This window comes from Lucilia cuprina, chromosome 2 (genome assembly GCF_022045245.1).
Source record: "Lucilia cuprina isolate Lc7/37 chromosome 2, ASM2204524v1, whole genome shotgun sequence".
Classification (NCBI taxonomy): domain Eukaryota; kingdom Metazoa; phylum Arthropoda; class Insecta; order Diptera; family Calliphoridae; genus Lucilia; species Lucilia cuprina.
Genome location: NC_060950.1, coordinates 70,265,173 through 70,287,492, shown reverse-complemented (window position 1 = coordinate 70,287,492; position 22,320 = coordinate 70,265,173). Strand labels below are relative to the sequence as shown.

Genomic DNA, 22,320 nt, shown 5'->3' with positions numbered 1-22,320 from the left:
TTTTTTTTTTGGAAACAAAACAGACAATGATGTTTAAATACTGCCAGCAACAATAATAAATAATTGAAAATTCAAAACAAACGAAAAAATCAAGTTAAATAACTACATTTTGGCAGTTTTTCTGAAGGTGTTCAATCAAACATATAGTATGAAATATTTTTAAACTAAATCATCATTTATATAATTCTCTTGATTTTTACTATATAATAACATATATAAAACACTCTGTTCTGATAATTTTTTCTTTATATTTATTACTTTTTTTTTTTGCATTTTATATAAAACAACCTGAGCGCTATAAAATGCAACAAATAATAATCAAGAAAACAGGTTGTTATTAAAATCTTTTGTATAAAAATCTGTCTGTAACCTTCGTAATTGAACAGTAACAGCCTACCCGCGATATTTGCACGTGGCAGACGATGTTCATATTTGTAATATAGTAAAACAAAAAAAAAAAAAATAGTTTTGAGAATAATAAGATGACAGATGTATAAAGAATATCAAAATCATTACCACTATCATTAAGTAATAAATATATAACAACAAATCAAGTAAACTGTCTGGCAGGTTTTTAGTGAATTGTCAAACGAGGGTGGCATGAAAAGTGTTATGAAAAGATGTGTGTTGAAAAACTAAACTAACTTGTCATATGTCATTATTTGGACAGTGTTATAGAAAAAACTTTGTTGACACCATTTAACCCCCTTTCACACGATCACACTTTACGTACATAAAGTCTAATGAAAGAGTGAAATGAAAATCCATTCGTATAACAAAAAATTGAATAAAAGTCGTATGATTTATATTTTTTATGTTTACATGATTCGCATGAAACAATAACAAAGTAAGAAGGAAACTAACTAAGATGGAAACAGCTGCTTTAATGTTTTTGTCTAATGTGATTTGCTTGATTTATGTCATTTCGAAAAATGAAGACATATGACTGTCAAATTTTCCATATGATCCCATTCGTACACATATGATCCCATTTGACAGATTATATTAATTGTATGCTCTTGTGAAGGCGGTTTTATCAGATACCGAAAAGTTTAGTGCTTTCGATATTAATTAAATATGTAAATTAAGTTTAAAAGCTTTCAATAAGTTCTTTTAGAAATTTGATAATAGTATTAAGAAAAAAAATTATTGATGAACTCTTAAGAAAATATTATTTTCGACAAGTTTCTTAATAATAGTTCGTTTTCTAGAAAATTTTATGACAAATGTTCTACGAAATTTTCGTATTACCCTCGTTTTTTGTTTGTTGATTGTCTGAATTTTAGACTATGAATGCATTTTAATTTATTTACTGTTTTGTTTTGATATTTTCTTTTTTTCTATTCAAATTTTTTCAAATTAAAATAATGAACTGTATATAAAGTTTCACATTGAATCATTTGTTGTTTATTGTAATCTACTATAAACAAAGAATTTATGTTGTAATTTACAATATAGTTTTTAGTTAGTAACTAAATATATACTTCGGAACCTAACAGCTGTAACTAAAACAGAAAAAGAAATATTTATTTAGCCTTAATGTTGTGCTCTAGTTGTTCGGAACTATTAATTTGAACAAATTAATGCTTCCGATTGCAAAAAATTAAAAAAAAAAACACAACATTACAATATGTGACCGAGAATAATTTACAATTTATCTATTCATCTAACCATTTATTCCTATATAGACCCACCCATTACATTAAACTGCTCGTTTCTATTCCCTTGCAATCGTCCGTCCATCGGTTTCTCCTTCATTGTCATTTCACATAAATAAATGTCAATGATCATGGTTTTATTTGAATTTTAAATAAAATGTTTGTAAATTTGCAAAATATTTTTGTTTTGATTTTAGCTTAAAACTAAAATGGGTTCTTCTTTTGTTATATACAATTTTAAATTTAAAAGTTTAAATCTTTGATCATTTCCGGGTCAGTTTATGGGCAAAGTAAATTTTTTTTCAATTTGATCTTTTAAAATCATTAAAGGATTTGTTCATGTTGTTTGTCAGTTGTTTTTGCAATTTTTATGATAAATTTCTTGTATTCCTAGGAGAGGCCAAATTGTTATATTAATGTGATAATGAAAATGTATTGCGTTTTTAAAGTTTTTTCACGTGACAGTTGTGTTAACTAACAGGGGTGGAGTTCAATAAAAAATTATTAAAAATATTTGTCGATTATTGTTTCATAAAATAAATACAATTAATTAAAACAAACATTTATTTACGTATGAATAATACATAAAAAACCATGACGGTACTAAGTCAAAACCGATTATTTTATTAAAATCATTATTTCAATATAAATATCTTTTAAAATTTTTTCTCTAAATGTTGAAAAATATTTGCAAAGTGACTTCAATATACATTAATCTATATTCTAACATCTATAAATGTTTTTTCAAAGCATTTTATCATGTTACTGACACTGGGTCAGTAACCTTTGAGATAATCTGTTGTAATTTGTTATATTAGTTTTTTTTTCTAATAATAACGAAACTGGTTGCTTCATATATTCAACAAACGAATGAATAGATAATTAAAAAAAAAACTTACCGCAAATTATAATAACTAAATACGAACAATGGATTTAGCTAAGAAGCTATCATATGTCCATTACAAATTATTAGAGTGTTCCGTAAACTGAACTGAACTAGAGCTAAACTAAAACTGAACTAGAACTGAAGTATAACTTTACTAGAACTCAACTGGAACTGAACTAGAACTGAACTAGAACTGAACTAGAACTGAACTAGAACTGAACTAGAACTGAACTAGAACTGAACTAGAACTGAACTAGAACTGAACTAGAACTGAACTAGAACTGAACTAGAACTGAACTAGAACTGAACTAGAACTGAACTAGAACTGAACTAGAACTGAACTAGAACTGAACTAGAACTGAACTAGAACTGAACTTGAACTGAACTAGAACTGAACTAAATCAGAACTAGAACTAAAGTTGATTGTTAAGTCGCCTTTCTTGTCCCAAATTTAGTGGGTTCCCCTTATGATTGGTTCAAATTCTATTTGTTACTGCACATTGTCCAATGATCATAAATACCATATATTCTTACTATGATGATGATGAGTCGTCGTATTATCTTACATTCACATTTACATTGCAATTGCAGTTAAAGTTAATTAAATACTTCTGAATCACTTTGTCCACAATCCATAATCTACACATTGCATTTCGTTCCTTTTAACATGGTGATGGGCATACGTTTCATGTTTTTCATTTATGATTGTTTTTTTTTTTTTTTTTGTACTTGCTGATATAATGACGATAATGGCGAGGTCTTTATTAAATTATAGTAAGACTTCTTTCACATTATCATCAGTGTCTTCTTTAAGATTTAGCAGATTATTGTAAAAAGTAATAATAATAAAAAAATTATACTTCAATGTTGTTTGTCTGTCTATCCGTACGTCCGTCTGTTTGTTTGCTGATGGAGTCTGTAATTTGATATTGTAGCAGGGAGAGTATAACATTTCATTAATTGTATTAAGATGTAATGGGAATAGTTTCTTATACATAGATGTAAATACATATGTGTTTAGGTGCACTGTGTATATAAAAATCAACATTATATTTAAATCTTCTATAAGTCATAGAGTAAGCGCTAAACCAAATGAGGTGCTTACACTCTCCATTACAGAAAGCATGAGAGGCCTAACTTTCTTAATACTTACATGAACAATTTACTTGTACTGCGTATGTAGTTAAAATGAATACTAAGGGTTTGCAAATATGAATTTTTAGTAAATAAGCTATAGTTTCAGTAATGTTTAATATTTTCTTCGAGTGTAAAAGATTTCAAGTGCGTCTCTGTTAAGAAAATCCCCTTTTAGCTGTATAAGGTAATAAAAAACTTGCATCACGTTTATATCTGAAGAATATAGAACTTAATATATTCCTGTTTTACCAGTTTTGCAATGTGTTTTAATTTGTTGAGCTCTTGGTTTGTTGTTCTTTATTTTTAATGACTATTTTGAAATATTGAATAAAAAATGTGTATTTTTCCATTACAAAATACAAGCATTCTAGTTTATATTGTTGGCTTGAGGGAGTATCGATGTAAAAGAGTTGCATATTAAAATAATGACGTGATTTGGAACTAAGTTAGGTTCACAGGAAGAAATCTTGTTTTAAACAAGTTTTTAAATCCAAATCCAAAAAGAGAAGAACGCTTCTCTTAACAATCCTGCAGAGTAGAGAAAACACTTCAAGAACTTTTATGCATATCTTAAATAAAATCTTTAGCTACAAAACCTCAAAAGAGTATCTATAAGATTCATTTAAGAGATTTTTCTCTTGCCATCTTAAAATCTTTTAAATCCCTAAGAAAATAAAAATAAAGAATAAAAACATATATAGAAAACATCTGTGAGATTTTATGACTTGTTGTAGAGCATGTCGTACTTAACTTGTATTACTGTTTGCATTGAATTGAATTTTATATTGACTTCACGCAAATTTTAAAAGCAGACAAAGAAAGAAAAATAAAATTATAATATGTTGTAAACAATTTGATAAGAAATGTAAACAAACGTCTCTAAAATATATGAGTCTGTGTGAATCTGTGGCAGATTTTTTGGAACAATTTAAATTCGAGCATATAGAAACAGAATTTAGTTTTTCTTTCACATTTAACAGTTTTATTTGTTAAATGAGTGCGATATCTTTTAGTTTCTTTTATTAATTAACAAATAGCAATGCTGGAGTTTGCTCATAATTGTTATTAATGCTGATATTTTATTTGTTTGTTAAAAACTTTTATTTGTTAATTCGATTGAACAATACTAATGGGCACGCTTTCTTTATTAACTCCTCGAGCTTACTAATCATAATTTACTTAATTCATTATGAAACATTTTCGTGAACTACAAAAATCACTGCTTTTGGAAAGGACAGACGTATACTTTCCTACTAAGCTTGTTTACGAATAAAAAATTTTTGCGTTATTATATTCAGTTTATAAGGAATTCTTACGTCAATTCATTACTTGTTTTTTATGCATTTATTATTTTTCGTTTAAATAAAATAATTGTGTTTTTCTTATTAATACGTTTTTATTATTTTTAGAGTATTTTCACACTTACCATTGTTATATATCAATATATGAGAGCATGAATAAATGTATCTGTGAGATAAACTCGTGCTCGCACCTTTTAAATTATAACAGTATGCATATTTAACTGCACTACATTTAAATGATGTAATTAAGTTTTTAATTTTATTTGAAATTAATATATAACCTGAAGAAGACTGAAATAGTGTCGAACAAGAACTGAACTAGAACTGCACTAGAAATTAACTAGAACTGCACTAGAAATTAACTAGAACTGAACTAGAACCGAACTAGAACTGAACTAGAACTGAACTAGAACTGAACTAGAACTGAACTAGAACTGAACTAGAACTGAACTAGAACTGAACTAGAACTGAACTAGAACTGAACTAGAACTGAACTAGAACTGAACTAGAACTGAACTAGAACTGAACTAGAACTGAACTAGAACTGAACTAGAACTGAACTAGAACTGAACTAGAACTGAACGAGAACTGAACTAGAACTAAACTAGAACAGCATTGAAATGAAACTTCACCAGAAATAACAAGATCTGAAACAGAAGTGAACTAGAAATGGTAGGTACTTTTTCTAAACGTGCCAAAATTTTTCTTGTGGTTATTTACCCCTTTTTTAATATTTTAAATTCTTTAACAAGTTTGTATATGAAAAAACTTTAACAAAAGCGTGAAATTAATATAAAAGATGTTGATTTCGGATGCAGCCAAATAATAAGTACAATTCTTTAAATAAAGTTTAAAGGAGTACATGTGAATACTAATATTCGAATCAGTCGTATATATAGTACACCAAAAATTCATTGTTATCCGCTGCGAATGCCTGCTCTTGATGAAATTTAAAACATTGTAGGATGTTGACAAGCTGAATTGTCGACCTAACTAACCAAAAATATTCAAAGTCACTTTGATTTATAACTTCCTATCTTCTGATTTTTTTCCATATAAATTGTCATTACTGATAATAGGAAATTTTCGACATTCCATGTGTTTTAAACTACAGACAGATAGAACAAATAGAAATACTTAATGTAGACAATATAAATTGATTAAGTGTTTTATGGCAAAGTTATGATGACGAATTTGAGTGTAGACCTATTTAAATGTTAAATATTTTACTAAAATTCTGTCGTTTTTTGAATAGACAAGACATTGTAGACATTCTGGATGAACGATGTTTATTTAACAAATAATCGAACCCCAACTCGTTGCAATGATGGATGGTAAATGTTTATTTTTTTTGGTACCTTACAATGGAGTTGAAATAATTAGCACAGTGCGAAACGAATTTAAAAACATTTTAACAAATAAACATTTATAGATTTTATAGAAGACAGTTTCATAAGGAATTTGAGTAATGTTCATAACAATTTATACATTTTTTATATTATTTTGTTAAAAAGTTTTTTTTAGCTAAGCATTGCTGTTAAGAGCAAGACAAATTATAACTAATTGGGTTTTCGCATGTAGTGCGTGATTAAGTGATTGTTTAGTGTCCTGTAAACTTAAGGTAGTTGTTGTCTTGGAGTACTTCTTTGAAAATTGTGCAGTCCATGCAAATTGCAATTAATAGTCTAAAATGGATATAAATTTATTGATTATTGTATAATTACTATGTTTTTGGGGGGTTTGGTAGAATGAAAATATGTTGATTTTAAAAGTTAAACAAAACTAACATTAGTTTTATATAAAAGAGGTCCGAAATCTTATTACTGTGTTATTTTCTCTCGTTCTTGGTATAACATAGGGACCAATTGTGTCCCCAGTAAAGACATCGCAAGGATGAACTGATAACCATATAATTGATAACTTATTTGGTCCTATAAGGAAAAGTTATTAAAACTAGTTCATTTTGAAATAATTGCTCGTTTTGAAATTTTTCTTTGTTTTGAATTATTTTCCTTAATTTCCGCTGAAAATTTCCATGTACATATTATCTGCTTTATGAAAATTTTTTAAACAAACAAAAGTCTAAAACAATTTCAAATTTTAATGATATTTTTCAACAATTATTATCACAACGTGTATGCAGTGTTTTAAGAGTTCGACCTTGCAGCATTAAAATTACAGTTACGTGATTTGTTTTAGTGCCCTCCCCCCTTTATTCGCGGTATGGGAATTTAAAATACAAATATTTTCGTTTATAATTTGCAGCACATTAAAATTCACCGCGAATTCAAAGAAATAATTAATATTATTTAAAAAAAAACAAAAGTACGAAAGTATATTGGGCATGGTGGCCCATATGATACCCTTCACCATGAGCAAATTTAAAAGTTATTATTTATTCATTAAGAAACTTTCATGTTTTCTTTTACCTTAATTCCAAAGTATTTAAGCAATTTATTGATAAAAAATAACTTATTTTATAAAAGAGGCTTTTTATGGTAGGGATCAAACATAGATAGATCCAATTTAAAATTTGCGGAAAGGACAAGGCTTTCATGGACACTTAGCCGGAATAGCTATCGTAAGGATATGTCTTAATCGAGTTAGAAAGTAATCAACCGCTAAACATTAAAGTGAGTGTAGGACCAATATTTTTGTGCATTGCAAATATCAGCACAGACATACAATACCGTTCACATTTTTGTGGTGTAGGGTAAATAAACAGTTTAAGAGGATTTTTGTTCATAGACTCTTTGTTTTTCTCCTCTAATTTTGACTGTTGTCTTTTTTTCGAGAAATTTTATTTATTTAAGTTTTATTACATAAAATCTTAATATGTAACAAAAAAGGTGACATTTTTTAGAATAAAAAGATTGAAAAAATTTGAAAATCTATTAAGTAGTAAGTGCTGACAAACACAAAAGGCATTAATTATTAGGATTATAAAATTTTTAATTTAATTTTTAATTCACTTCCTAAAATTTTCTAAATACGTACGTTTTTAAAATAAGTTCTTTAACGTCATTAGCGTATCAATCTGCAACGTCTGACGTAGACTGATGTCATTGATATCGAAAAGCGAAAAACTGTCACAACGCCTTAAGTAGAACCATATAATATTTATGTATTTTTTTTTTAATTTTTATTTATAAACCATATAACGTCACACTGTCCCCAAGAACTGCTGATAGAAATAAACAAATTAATTAAATATTATTTTAAAATAATTGAAAAATGATTTCAAAATAAGTAACCAACCTTCAAAATTGTATAAGTTAACTTATGGTTTTTCCTTTTGGCCAAGTACCTTGTCTGTTTAGTAGATTTACGTAGATTTTTTTACTAAGATTTTTATCTTTAATAACTAGTATTTTATTTAGTTTTTGTTTATTTTGATTTTAATACAATATTCTACGTATGAATTTAAAGAAAATAGATATTTTTCCAGTATCTTATCATTTTAAAAAACTTTTATGAGTAGTTATGTATTTAGAAAAAAAAGAAGGCAGTTGTTTTTGAAAAATGTTACGCAAGGTTTTTGTGCAGATTAGTGTGGTCAAAGTGGCGTAATTTAGTAAGGTATTTTGTGGTTAGCAAATAATTAATAGCAATATAGTAAATAAGCTTTTTCTTTTTTAGAAATGTTTTCTTAAACACTTTCTTCTAAACCCATTTCGAATACAAGCATTTTATACTTAATTAAATGGTAAAAATATGATTGTTTCAATGATTAAAGTTTGTTTTTGATATGACGCATGATTTATTAAAACAATGTACTTTTACGTTGATTTAATGCATCAACTAGGTCGATGCATTTGTAAATCAAATTGTAAGATTTTCTTTTTAAAAACATTCGGTTTATAATTCGGATCATAAAAAGTTATCTTTATATCAAGAATTTATTTTAGCTTTAGTTTAAATATTTGTTTTAGTTTTGCATTTCATTTCATTATAAACAAAGGTAGGCAGTGATTTTTTTTTTTGGTAGCCTTATCAAAACGTGATTTTATTTTGGCGATTTTGTATAATAGACGTAATAAAAACTGATTTGTTTTCAACGACTAGTAAACGTGTTTAAGTACTTGGTATTTTTATTATCAATCATTTGGATTGTTACTGATTTTAATGGGTCAAGCGAGTGATGCTAATGTGGTGAGTATTGAACAAAATATTCGAAATATGGAATTTGGGTTTAAATCGTTTTTACTATTTTCTTTGAAAATTTAAATATCGTTTCAACAAAGTTGTACCTGTATAATAGTAAAGATCAGTATAGAAAAGGAATCTTTATAATTCTCATTGGGTTAAGAATATTGGAAGCAGATTGTTCATCGAATGCTTTCTTTGTCTGTACTTTAAGAAAATAAACAAAAAAAGGAAAAAAGCTTGTATTCAAGTTTATTTAGCAATATGTCAATCTTTTATTATTTTAAATTTAAATCGATCAGAAAAAGCTTTTGTTTAAAAACAATTTTTGTACTTTTTCCAAGTTGTCACAGATTTTGAGCATAACTGATAAGGAAGCATTTTTGATGCACTTTTTGATGCACAATGCACTTCAATTTAACTTAAACTTTTGTTGTCAGTATTTTAGTAAAATTATAGAAAAAAAGCTTTCGCAATGTCTTATGTTTTTTAATCAAGCTTTGTTTGGCAGAAAATTGGATTAAAGCTGATTTAGCAATAATTATGCAAACTCTGTTAGTATTTCCATATTTAAAACAATTAAGAAAAGCTTTTTGCATGGAAATTAAGGTTTTGAATATTTTCAAATGAAAAGCTCATTTTATAAATAGTTTTTTTTTATTTGCTAAATAAAACTTAAATTAATTATTGTTAAAAATTAAAACAAATTTCGCAATATATTTTTATTTTGTTAAATTTTTATTAATAACTTAAAAAAATTAAATCATATTTTTTTAATATTAATTAAAAAAAAAATAAACATTCAAAATTAATTTTGAATTTGTTTTTTAATCGTCATAATAATGTATGCAGTAACTATATATTATGTAATAAGGGAGGGGATGTGTTTCTTTTGTTTACTTTTGGGAAGTTTCCATTGGGAAGTTGGGGGCTTTTGAGCGGTTTGAGATTAAACTAACTTGTACATTGCTAGAAGCTTTCATGACACTAATATTAAATTTTTTAAATTAAATTATTTTGTTTTTCGTTCTTTAGTTTGTTTAAAATTTTCGTTAAAATTTAAACATTTAAAAGCAAGAGAGAGAGAAAAAGAGAAATTATAATAGTAGTAGTTATATTAATAATATTTAAACAAAATTTTATGATTTTTTATAATCATAGTGTTTTTTAAATATAAAATAACTTTATATTTAATTATTTTTTTTTATTTTTTGTGGGGTAAATTTACACACACACACTCAACTACATAGTACTTGTAGGCTACAACTCATCTTTTTTTATATCTTTTATGCCCAGTTAGATTCTTTTCTTTTCTTTACTTAATTTTTTTTTATAATTATTGTTTTTTTATAACTTTATCTTTATTTAGCAACAACAATTTATACACTCGAAATTATTTTTAAAAAAAAGAAAAATAATTATATTTATAAATAGTAATTTGTGTAATTGGATTGGTTTGTGTGTTTAAATATTTGGTGAATGGCAGTTTACTTTAAAATAAAGTAACAACAATTATTTTTTTTATTTTTTTTTTAATTCGTTTGTTTTTTTCTTAATTTCATTTGTAATTAATAAAACTGTGCTTGGTATTTCTTTTTAAGGTTTAATAAGTTTTTTTATAAAATCTTTTTTTTTTTTTTTTCTATCTTTTCTAACTATTGAAATTTGTGCTTATTTTTGTTTGTTGAATTGTTCGTTGGTAAAATTTAAAAATAATTTAAATATTTATAATTAAAAAAGCTTTGAAAAGAGACACATATTAGTCTATTAAAAGTTCAAAATGTACTGAGCCCAGTTTATCCTTGCGATCGTGTATGATATTGCGGGCCCATGCTTTACATTCAATATTGATAATAATACCGCCTGAAAAAAGAGAAAAAAAATTGTTAAGTTTGTTTTTTAATATTAAAAGTCTTTACGTTCTCTATATAAAAAAGATTATTTATTCATTAATATATCATAATATTGATCTTGTCATTCTAATTGTCGTAGAACAATAAATGCTATTATATTTAAGATCCTTATTAGATACTAAGACGATCTAGTTATGTCCGTCCATCTGTCTGAAAACTTTAAACGGAAAGAGCTAAATCGTTCAAAATCGGTCATCTTTTATGGTTCCCCATCCGAAAATTAATTTATCGTTCATGACTAACATAAACACACAAATGGTTTGATGAAATCTGACACAAACAAGTTTTTGATGAGTAAAAACTTTTCTAAAAAAGATTTTTTTTAATTCTAAAGAATTTGGTTCATAACTAACCCAAGTTCCCACAAAAAACAAAAAATCTACTTATTTAATGATGTGAAAAGTCGTGAGAATAGAAGTCACTTAGTATTAACACTATTCGATCAGCTATGGGTTTATTCTGACAAGTTTTTCCAGATGTGTGCATCGCTCAGACCTATTGGTCTGTTCTTATATATATTTAGTATTTTAAATATAACAAAAATAACAACAATTTTAACAAAAGTTTTAGTTATAATGTCTATATCTTTAATCTTGTTCAGTGAAACGCATATTTTATAAAATTTCCAACTTACGTTTTGGTCTTTGGAAATGTACAGCCACTAAAGGACTTAAATAACCCTCTGAATTTTGATAGGGATAAAAGTAGCCGGGGAAACCGCGTACAGGCAAATAGTCTACTGGACCCACATTTTCCTGATCAGCAGGATTTTCACCTTCACATGAAACCCAAATGGTGTTCATCTGAAAACAAAAAGAGTTAACATTAAAAATTTTAACTTATAATAATCGCCACCATACAAACCTTATGTGATTGATTCTTTTGTACATCAGCAATATAGGTCTTAAGATTTCTTGGCATATTTTCGGGCAAATCAGAAGAATCATTATAGAATTCCGGTATCCAACCATAAATTTTATTCAATTTCAAGAATACACACGGTGAACTCTTGTGATAACTGTAGTTATTTTCTTTGGTACAGGGAGACCAGGCTTTAATGTCTACATCGCATACTTGACCCTTTGGTGGTGGTTGATTGTAGTCACAGTTGTAAATGTTTTGACCACGGCCGGGTGTTAAACCGGGTACTTTGTAAACTATACATTTATAATGGAAAATATAATAATTATAGATTAAAAATTACATTTAAATCAAAAATAAAATCAGCACTTGAAAACACATGGTCAACATCTTATATAGATAAAAGTTATAGTTAATAGTTTGAATAACAAGTGTTTGTTTTAAATAATTATTAACATTGACATAATTATCAGTTATAAAACCAATTCTTAAAAAAATAGAAACTAAAAATAGCTAAACGACTGCAAGTACTTATTTAAGTTAATAAACATACCATCCAAAAATTCATCTAAAGCATCTGTCCATTGTTTGTAGTTTTCATGATGGGTACCCTTGTACCAGATCAATGTACTTTCAACATTATCTGTGGGTGGTAGTGGTCTGAAGCCAAGGCCTAGAGATTATTTAAGATTGATTATTATTTGTTTAGTTTTGTTATGTTAATTCTGTATATTTACCAGGATTTGTTCCTATTAACGAACCATCCAATGTCCATTTTGGTATGCGAGGATCCAAAGTTTGAAAGAAGGCCCACATACAAATGGCAACCAGCGCTGCTAAAACTCCATAGAATGCTGTATAGAAAACACCAATTTTTGCTAAAGAAAAGAGAAGAAAAAGTTTACAAATTAATTAATATAATAAGTCATTTTGAAAGTATAAAAAGACATAAAATCTTAGAGAAGAGTGACCACTAAGGCGACTTAAGCTTCCAATATGACACATTTAAATGACTAAACATTGTTTTTTTAGTTATAATTAGATCAAATTCTTGTTAAGCACATTGTGTTTCTTCTTCTGATTAAATTATTTTATTAAAAAATTATTGTTTATTTGCAGCATACATGAACAATTTCTTTGCTCGTTCATACATATAATTTAATTGTCACTGTCTTGTCTGTTTGCTTAATAAATGGGGGTACATGCTGAGTGTGTGTGTGTCTCTGACTTCTGGCTTCAGTTAATTTGTAGAGGTTAACCATAAAAAAATTAATTAAAAATCTTGTATAGGAAATGGGAAATAAACAGAGAGTAATCATTTATATCGAAATGAGGCCATGTTAAAGTTACTTTGTTTATAAAGTGTTTACTGTTGTTTATAAAAAATGTTGCCATACTTAGAATTTTTATTAACATGGCAACTTTAGTTTCATTATATAGTTGTCTCTTTCTTAACTGAATTGTAAACAAATATTATGAGTTATTAACTTTGGCTTAAAGGTGGTAAACAGGTGAGTAATTGAGTGAAAATTTATGAACAATGAATAATAATGAACAATTTTAGACAGAACTTTGAGAGAAACTTTAAAAGAGAGCGGTAGTAAGAGTACCGGACCATGTTGTTTAGATATTTCCTCTTAAACCAGAATGAGTAATTGTTAATTTCTTTGTTTTAAGAAAAAACGCGTCTTCGGTTTTTACTATGCAGGTTAATAACAATTAAAAACAGGGATGGAAAATTTAGTATTACTGTACTTTTTTAGTATTTTTTAACAGTGTAAAAACGTAGTACCTTCAAGACCTTCAAGTTCTTTTTATGTTACTTTTTTTTGTTAAATGATCTATTAGCTAATCTACTGACTAAACAACAGACTAGGAAATAGCCTAGTTCAAGGACGATTGAATAGACTAGTTCATATAATAGTCCATTGACCAACTAATAAACCAGCTGATGGAACAGAATAATGACTGGTCTATACATTAGCTCATAGACTATTAATTAATAGACTGGACCATAGACTAGAAAATACAATAATATAAAATTTTTCATAGACTAGTTAATAATCTAGACAATAGACTTGTCCAAAGACTAGTCCATAGAATAGCAAGACTGGTCCATACACTAGTGAATAGAATTGTCAATAGACTACTCCATCTACTAATCAATAAACTGTACAATAGACTAGCCATTAGTCTATACAGTAGTCTACTGTGTGGACTGTGACGAGTTCATAACTAATTAGTAGACTAGAGTAAGGACTAGCAAAACGACCAATTCATTGGCTCGTTAGTAGACTAATTTATATATTAGTAAATAAACTAAACTAATCTAGCCATCTAGTCTTTAGGATAGTCTGAAATACTTTAACCTATAAAAAGATTTTCTGCTTTTAAAAAAATAAATCCCAGCTCTGTCTCTATATTAAGATTCATACAACTAATTTCCTAGAATACAGTTACCTGAATTTTTTTACAAGTAATTCAATTTAAATGAAAAGTACTGACGAAAAATATTTCTTTTTTTTAAATAAGTTTTTATTAATTAGTTTAATATTGTGGGATTTTTTTTATTTAAATAGTATTTGACATTTGCCTAATGACATTCAATAATAATAATAATAATAAAAATAAACCCTGTTCAAACTAAAAAAACATTTAACATTTTCAAATTAATTTCACAAGATCAAAATATTTGAAAATGTTTTTATATTAAGTGCATTTAGTATATGACTCTTTAACATTTTCATTCATTATTCAAGTTGGTTGTGATCTATCCCGCCTTGTTTTGTATACACAAATGTAACAAATGCACTTATACTGATGCTACTCTGCCTGCCTCTGGGTTTTGGTTATTTACAATAATTGCCACAATTAGCATGAACGGTGAGAAAATAGCTTAAGGAAAATGCAAATTTTAAAAGCCTGGGTAGGGTGACAAACGATATTTGTGACCAACTACTTATCGAAATGTCTATATGTTCTTGTATGTAAATATGTATGTAGACCTCTAATGTACTAACTAGCCGAAACAAACCAAATGTGCCCCAATTTGTGTCCAATTATTTGACATATTCATGTGTATATATGAATTGATAATGATGATGATAATGATGATCACCACAAACAACAAAAACCTGCAAGGCTAAGTTTTTCTATAATGCACATAGATGTACAATATCTACTCTATATATACATATATTCAAACATAATATTTCGCTGCCCATAAATATTCTCTTAAATAACGTAATGTTTGTAAAAATAAATAAATTTTTTTTCTGCTACGTAAGACACAAAAACATTTTATTATTCGTGGACAATTGATGACATTTTGTTATGCAAACTAACGAAAAATTAAAAAAAAAGCATTTAAATAAAATATTAATAATTATGTTTAACCCTTTATTGTTGCAACAAGTACTTAATTGTCTGCGAGAAATTAAGAATAATAATTGTAGAATTTTTTTAAATTAATTATCAATTATTATTACAACTTCAATGGCGGAATTTTTAAACAAATATCTTGTGATAAAAGTGATATTGTCAGCATCTGAAGTTTCTTAAAACTTTGCCAATATAAAGTAAGTTCGTATGTCTATATTCTGTGGGGACAGATGAAATTATAAACTGATATTGCTCCCCTTAACCACGGATAAGTAAAATATGTAGAAAATTGCCCTCTTCTTCTTCTGGTAAAGTCACTTTTAATAAGTAACTATTGTCTTGTGATCTACACTGAAATCCAGTAAAACAAGATACACTACTGACTACCTAATCATATCAAGTCGAAAGTCGTTCTGTTATGGATACCAAGGCCAATATATTTTCCTACACCTAAAAGGCAATTAGGTATATATCCGCTGATAAATTCAAATCTTACAACAATATTGTAATGTAAACGAATACTCTGTATCATATGTATACTACTCGAGTGATGTTCTTGCTATAAAGGGAAAGAGTGTAAGGAAGTTAACCTAATGAAGTCGTTCGATGTAACTAGGACTGAATTCGAAACATAGACAAGTGAATACCGGCTATGGGTGACTTCTTCTGTGGGAATCATTAAGTTCGATGTATGATGTTACACTGGACTACCGGTTTAAATATACAAAAGTAATCGGACGAAACAAGATAAATTGAGAGGGCTATAAACAGCTGAAATACTCTCCCTATTATTGCAAGGCTACCATCTAAATAATGTTCAAATATCGTATCGTAACCGAGAAATAACATTCCAACGTTACGTGGGTGATAACTACATTAATAGATCATTATGTAAAACCTTTCATTAGCGGCCATAATCATAGAGAAGGAAACATCAGATATCATCATTGATCATTATATAAAAATTTGTCATAGCGGCCAGAATCAGGGGCAAGCAATCATCAGATACTATTAGTATAAATGTTTAGAAATCAGGATGTAATATATTCAGTTTAAGAGTTTTCAGAATAAATTGCCTCCATAACTTTCTAGCAACACGTATTTTGCGATCGATATTGGGTTAGAAAAAAAAAATATAGAATTAAACAGATATTTAAGTCCTAACTTAGTTATTTGAAAAAGTTTTCAATTTCTCTTATAAATTAGAGAAAAAGTTTTGAAAATTTTGAATTTTTTTTATAAATAATAAATTTTTAATCAAAAATAACTACAACTACTATTAAATAATTTTTTTTACAAACTTACTCCAAGAAGCTCTATCTCGATTCATAACTGTGCCCTTTTCGGCATTGTATAAAAATGTGCTTAAATTGAAGGGCTCTTTTCGACGCACCTGGAACTCTTCAAGACTTGCATGATGTATGGGTCGTGATTTTGACATTTTGAGGGATTATTATAATAATAACTAAAAATATTTGATATGTTTGAGTTATTCCAAAAAAAGGACGGATTTAGATGATTATAAAATAAAAATTTAACTTTGTTTTGTTTTTTTTTTAATAATAATTTTTATAATTCATAAATGATTTTGAAAATAGCTATAAATAAAACTAGATATTATGTAATCACTGTAATTGATAAAAAAAATATTTTTGTAATTATTTAAACTTTTTAAAAAACTATGTAATTTTTATTTTTTTTTTAATTTTTATAAAAAAAATTATTTTTACACATATTTATTTAAAATGTTTTGAATTTGTTTTTTTTAATAATTTTTTTAATTTTTATTAGTTTTGATTTTGTTAAGAACTTTAACAAAATGCTAACTGATCACACACGATCGCGCGCCTTAAAGCAACTATTTTGATGAAAATTTTCTTTTACAAATTTTTACACGGAAAAATTAATATTGCTACCATGGCCATATTCAAAAATTATGTTGTTTTAGGTTTTTTTTTGCAGATTTGTATTTGTTGCTATTTGTTGTACTATTTGCCAAATATAAACCGAAACCGAAAGTCAATGCACTAAAACGAAATGTGCATTTGGGAAAAAATCGAAAAAATTGCTGATTACGAAAATATATATGTATGTACAACTCACAAAATTATTGAATTAATTTGTTGGCTGTTTTTGTTAAGCAGTATTTGCTTTTTATCTTAAAAAAAGTTAAAAATAAATGTCGCATAAACAATAAATTACTTTTTTAGGGTTTGTTGTGTTCTTGAGCAATTTGTATATTATTTATTTATTGTTTGTTTTCTTTTGTTATTTGTTTTTAGAAATCCAAATTTGTTGGAATTTCTTTTCTTTTTTTTCTAAGCAGTTGGCTAAAAGAGCCAGCCACACCTTATTCGTAGAGTTTAAAACTCTTAAGGTAAGACAGAGATGGCTTTAGGCAACGTGTTTTAAATACGGCTTTAATAGTAGAGTTTTGTAAATAATTTTTATTGGTAATATCTTTTAAATTTATTTATATTCTTATTATTTTTATAAAATATGTTTTTTTATATTTTTACAATTTGTTGGGAATTTTTTAGTAATCTCCAATGACTTTTAAACAAAAACGATAACAACAATTTAGTTTTTTACTGACACAAGCTGAAAGAATCTTTAAAGTGCTTCGTTAGCGCGTTTCAAAATTAATACTATACTGAAAACCAGTATCTAAACGATACATGGCTTGGAATACAAACAAATTCTCAATTATTGAAACAGCCAAAAAAACAAAGAACAACAAAAATAAACTAAATTCACTCAAAGAAGAGTTAAAGAGAAACTCATTGGACAAACACCAAATGTGTATGAGCAGAGAGTTAAATCTATTCAAGCCAAGATCATTATGAAAAGGGAATTTAAGAGCACAACCTATAACACTAACAGTACTTATTAATAATTTAATTAAAAGTTTAAGTGCAATAATAAAATACTAATACATATAGATTTAACATATGCAACATACCCCACCCTTTTGTCTAGCTTTTCATAGAGTAACCATTTAGACACTATTTTATTATATGTTTATCACCCAAATACATTAACATGTTTACATTTACATATTTGTGTAATTGTCAAATACAACGTGTTTTAAAAAAAGTTTTACAAACATTTCAATACTCATTCATTCATAGTTTTTTTTGTATTATTGTGTCAATTGTCAAAGAGCTCTTACAATTATAACACTTTTAATTGAGTGACAGCTATGAGGAAATCACTCACTATGAAAATTCATTTACAATAGTTGTCATTATTTCCCATACTCAAGAGTATTTTTAAAAACAACAACTACTCAAATCAACTAAATTGTACTAAAAACTCAATTGGCAGCAGTACTTTTCCAACTATGGACAAGTAGTTAGTTATTTGTATCATTATAAGTCAGCTGTATAATTTGTATTACGAGTAAAATAAGCAAAATATTAAGGGTTGTTAACTACTTATATTCAATTTCATTATATTCCTTAATCCAGGTAGCCTTGGGAATACATATATGAAATTTTTGTTATAAAATAGATTTACGAACAGGTACTGTACACACTGTGTGTAAGTGTGTGTGTGAGTGTTTTTTGTATGGTAGGTTTGTTATGGCTTGCATTTTGTTAGTTTGTACTGAAAAATGTTATTTGACACCCTTAAAGGATGTCTTCGTTTACACATTACGTTTTTGTGGATTGATTGTGCAAATAAAAAACCCTAGTTTTTAAATAAAAGATTTATTGCTTGAGTGGAATATTTTTTTAAATTGTGCAATAGTAAAAATACAATGTAAGTTCACATTGCAAAAATATTTGGTAAAACACATTAAACATAGGTTTAAATAAATATCTGTTCAAAATAGATTCTACTTTTAATTTCATTATATACTTATTTTATCAATGAGACTAACTGACATTTGAAAATTCGTTTATATTTCTTGCTTGTTTAAAAAATATTTTACTAAGAAAACAATTATTATGCATACTTAGATGTCTTTGCTCTAAAAGGCCGCGCAGACTCAGATATCTTGATGCAAAAAGCTTTTATCATGAGCATTTCATAAAAGTTATAAGAATGCATAGTTGGGCATGTTCGACAGAATCTTTTTTTATTTCCGATAGATGTTTTTATAGGGTTTAGGTTCAAATGAGGCTCCATCATTACAAAATTTTATTAATTGATTTTTACGTTCAAAAACTTTATATTATATAAAGGAGTTAAATGAAATTAGTCGAAAGGGTTAAAGAATCGATTTTAATTATTTAAGTACAAAAGTTCTAACCCAAGGTACCCTTCCTTAATAGGGTGTGAAAACATTGTCGACCTACTTATGTGTACATTGGAGCGCCGTTAAGAAGTCTGATGTAGGAATATTTCTCAATAGAGACTGAAAGTTCCAATAGTCAGAACATCATGTTTAATAATTTTTTTGTTATTTTTTCGAAATAAATCTTAGAAATTCTATCAATTTTATCCCATTATGAGAATTTTTGATGCACAAAATGGTTTATGTGGGTTTTGAGGGAAATATTATTTTTTTAATTAAAAATAAGGCCCGATCATTAAGAAAATCGGCAATATCATTTAGTCTTTTTTGGGAAGAATGGTTGTATGGAGGCTAGGATAAAGTGTACCAAATTTTTTAAAATTATCTCGAAAAATGCGGCCTGTAGGCACAAGCGGACAGGCATAGCTAAATCCACTTAGAAAGATATTCTGAAAATGTTTGTATACTTAAACATTTGTGTAGGATCAGGATCATCAGCACAAACGCATAATACCCCCACTATAGTGGTTTAGGATATAAATAGTTTAGACCAAACTAACGATCAATTTCAAAAATTTTAAGATTATTTCATAGTTATATGTCCTTAGTAATGTACATAAAGTAAATTGCGGAGATCATTTTCCTTAAGATCCTATGATGTTTGAAATATATAAACTAAACATATTGTTTGACTGACATTTTCTTATTCAGTTCACTAAGTAATATTATGACCAATATAATTCCTTTTCAATTACATAATCAACAAGTATACATTTTTAAATTCATGAAAACACACACTCATCCATTCATTTATTCTCATACAACGACATAGTTTTCAATGCATTTGAGCAAAAAATAATAATAAATTTACTGAATTCAAAACAGAGGTCACAGTGTCACAAACGTAATGGAAAATCACACTTAAATCTCAGTAGAGATACAATTATCTAATTGATATCATTTCAAACACTATAACTAACATACATATATACGTACAACTAAATCAACACATATGTAGATAGATATATTCTTTGTTTAGTGAAAACTTTTAAGGAGGGTGGGCGGTGATCAAAATATGTGGATGACGGTAGCAAATTGTAGATTTTCAACAGGCAAATTTCAAATAAATAAAAATGTCTTATAAAAATAATCAAAAAATTTGAATATAAATCTTAATAGATTAGCAACGGAAACTACTGAAAGAATTTCTTTTTTAACAACTTATAGAAAATTTTTGAAAATTTGTTTTAAATTTAAATAACTTACCCCAGCTTTCTATGGTTCGGCCAAAATATTCATTTGTCTCGGGATCATAAAGCATTTGTTTGAAAGACTTCTTCTTGGGTCTCTCTGGTGGACGGGCATAATAGTTTTGGAAAGCATCAATAGACTCTTCGGCCACCGTAGGCATTTTGAAGGTAAAATATAGATCCTTAATACGTAAACGTTCCTGATGACTACTGCGCTGCGGACGATAATCCGTCAAACGTAAACCCCTAACGGATTTTAACACTTCGAATCAGTTTTTAAAATATCGACAAGTGTTAAATATTTATTATAAATTAAAAAAAAAAAAACACACACACTTAAAGGATTTGTATTTGTGATGGTTTTTGGTTTTTTATTTAACAATTATATAATGATATTACGCAAGTCCCTCTTTAAGTAGCTTTATTTAAGTCTTAACTTGTAGTAGTTATATTATTTTTGTATTTCTTTTTTTTTTAATAAATTATAAGAGACCGAGATTCGCGTGCTACTCAGGACTCCACCGTTAAACGAATGATCAACGCTTCCCGATTTCAATTGTATGAATGTTTTACAATTGCTATTCTAAATCCAAACGTTGGTCACTTTTTCTCAGTCGCCTTTTAGTTTTAGAGGAGCGAGCTCACACTGGCTGATGCTGTTTTGAAACGCAGCTGCACTAACTACTCACTGTCTGACATATATGTAGCAAGATGGACGAACGTACATACGTACAACTAATACAAAGTTTCTGTATTCGCATATAATAAAAAATGTAATTTGTGACTTATTTTATTAGTATTGTTGTTGCTGCTGTCGTTTGTTTATCTCATTGTACTGGTACAGATTTAGTTAAAGTTAAATAAAATAAAATTATGATTGTCTAAAGTCACACAGAGACGATCGCTGCTAAGCTCTATGTAGCTGAGCGTTGTCGAGAAATTACAGCTGAATTATAAAGCTCGCACTCATACGTTGTCCGTATGCGTCGTTCTTAATCAGTGATAATTCTTGCTAAAGCTGCGATTTGCTTTTTTTCAGTCAGATGGCGTCAAAGTACCAAATATCATCAATTGTAGCAGTGATATACATAGTTTGAATATAAAGTGCGTGGGTAAATTAGAAAGTTTATTAGTTGTAAATAATTATTCCTTAAAAAATCTGACAAAATATTCTCAATAGCTATCAGATTTCTTCTGAAAATGTAAATGATAACTAGGAACCATAATGCGCCCGGTACCAATTAGTCCTTCTATCAAATCAGAAAAGTGGAGACACATTATCCAGATCATACAAATGCTAGTGTTTAAATATTCCCTCACTTTTGAAGAAGATAATCTTATCAGTTTATACTTTACCAGGTTTGGTATAGATACAAAGGGTGCAATCTCCACTTTTTGAGTGTAGAAAAAAATATAAAAACAAGTATTTCTACTGATACGTTTTATTTCATTGACGTGTTCCTGCTTCGAATTATAAATTTGAACTAAAATTTGGAGATTACTACGTTTGCTTTAAAATATTGCTAAACGCATTCTTACCAATC

General features: G+C 27.6%; 1 protein-coding gene across 4 annotated transcripts; it reads right to left on the bottom strand.

Annotated features, from left to right (window-relative positions):
* Nucleotides 1–10,464: 10,464 nt before the first annotated feature.
* On the bottom strand, nucleotides 10,465–21,317 carry LOC111674529 (sodium/potassium-transporting ATPase subunit beta-2). Of its 4 annotated transcripts, none has more exons than XM_046956274.1 (7): nucleotides 17,803–17,940; nucleotides 16,589–16,748; nucleotides 12,640–12,780; nucleotides 12,456–12,575; nucleotides 11,906–12,198; nucleotides 11,676–11,844; nucleotides 10,465–10,991 (listed from the first exon to the last, which is right to left on the bottom strand). In XM_046956274.1, the coding sequence occupies exons 2-7, from the start codon at nucleotides 16,722–16,724 to the stop codon at nucleotides 10,888–10,890; spliced, it is 963 nt and encodes a 320-aa protein (XP_046812230.1). In that variant the 5' UTR covers nucleotides 16,725–16,748; nucleotides 17,803–17,940; the 3' UTR covers nucleotides 10,465–10,887. The 4 variants fall into 4 exon arrangements, with proteins under 4 accessions (XP_046812230.1, XP_046812232.1, XP_046812233.1 ...); XM_046956276.1 differs by having other exon boundaries at nucleotides 17,795–17,916; XM_046956277.1 differs by having other exon boundaries at nucleotides 17,486–17,915.
* Nucleotides 21,318–22,320: the final 1,003 nt, after the last annotated feature.

Coding starts and splice junctions, on each gene's coding strand:
- LOC111674529 (XM_023435149.2), bottom strand. CDS start 20,937: ATGCCTACGGTGGCCGAAGAGTCTATTGATGCTTTCCAAAACTATTAT. Junction 12,781..20,792: donor CCGAACCATAGAAAGCTGGG/GTAAGTTATTTA, acceptor TCTTTTCTTTAG/CAAAAATTGGTGTTTTCTAT. Junction 10,992..11,675: donor ACATTTCCAAAGACCAAAAC/GTAAGTTGGAAA, acceptor CTCTTTTTTCAG/GCGGTATTATTATCAATATT.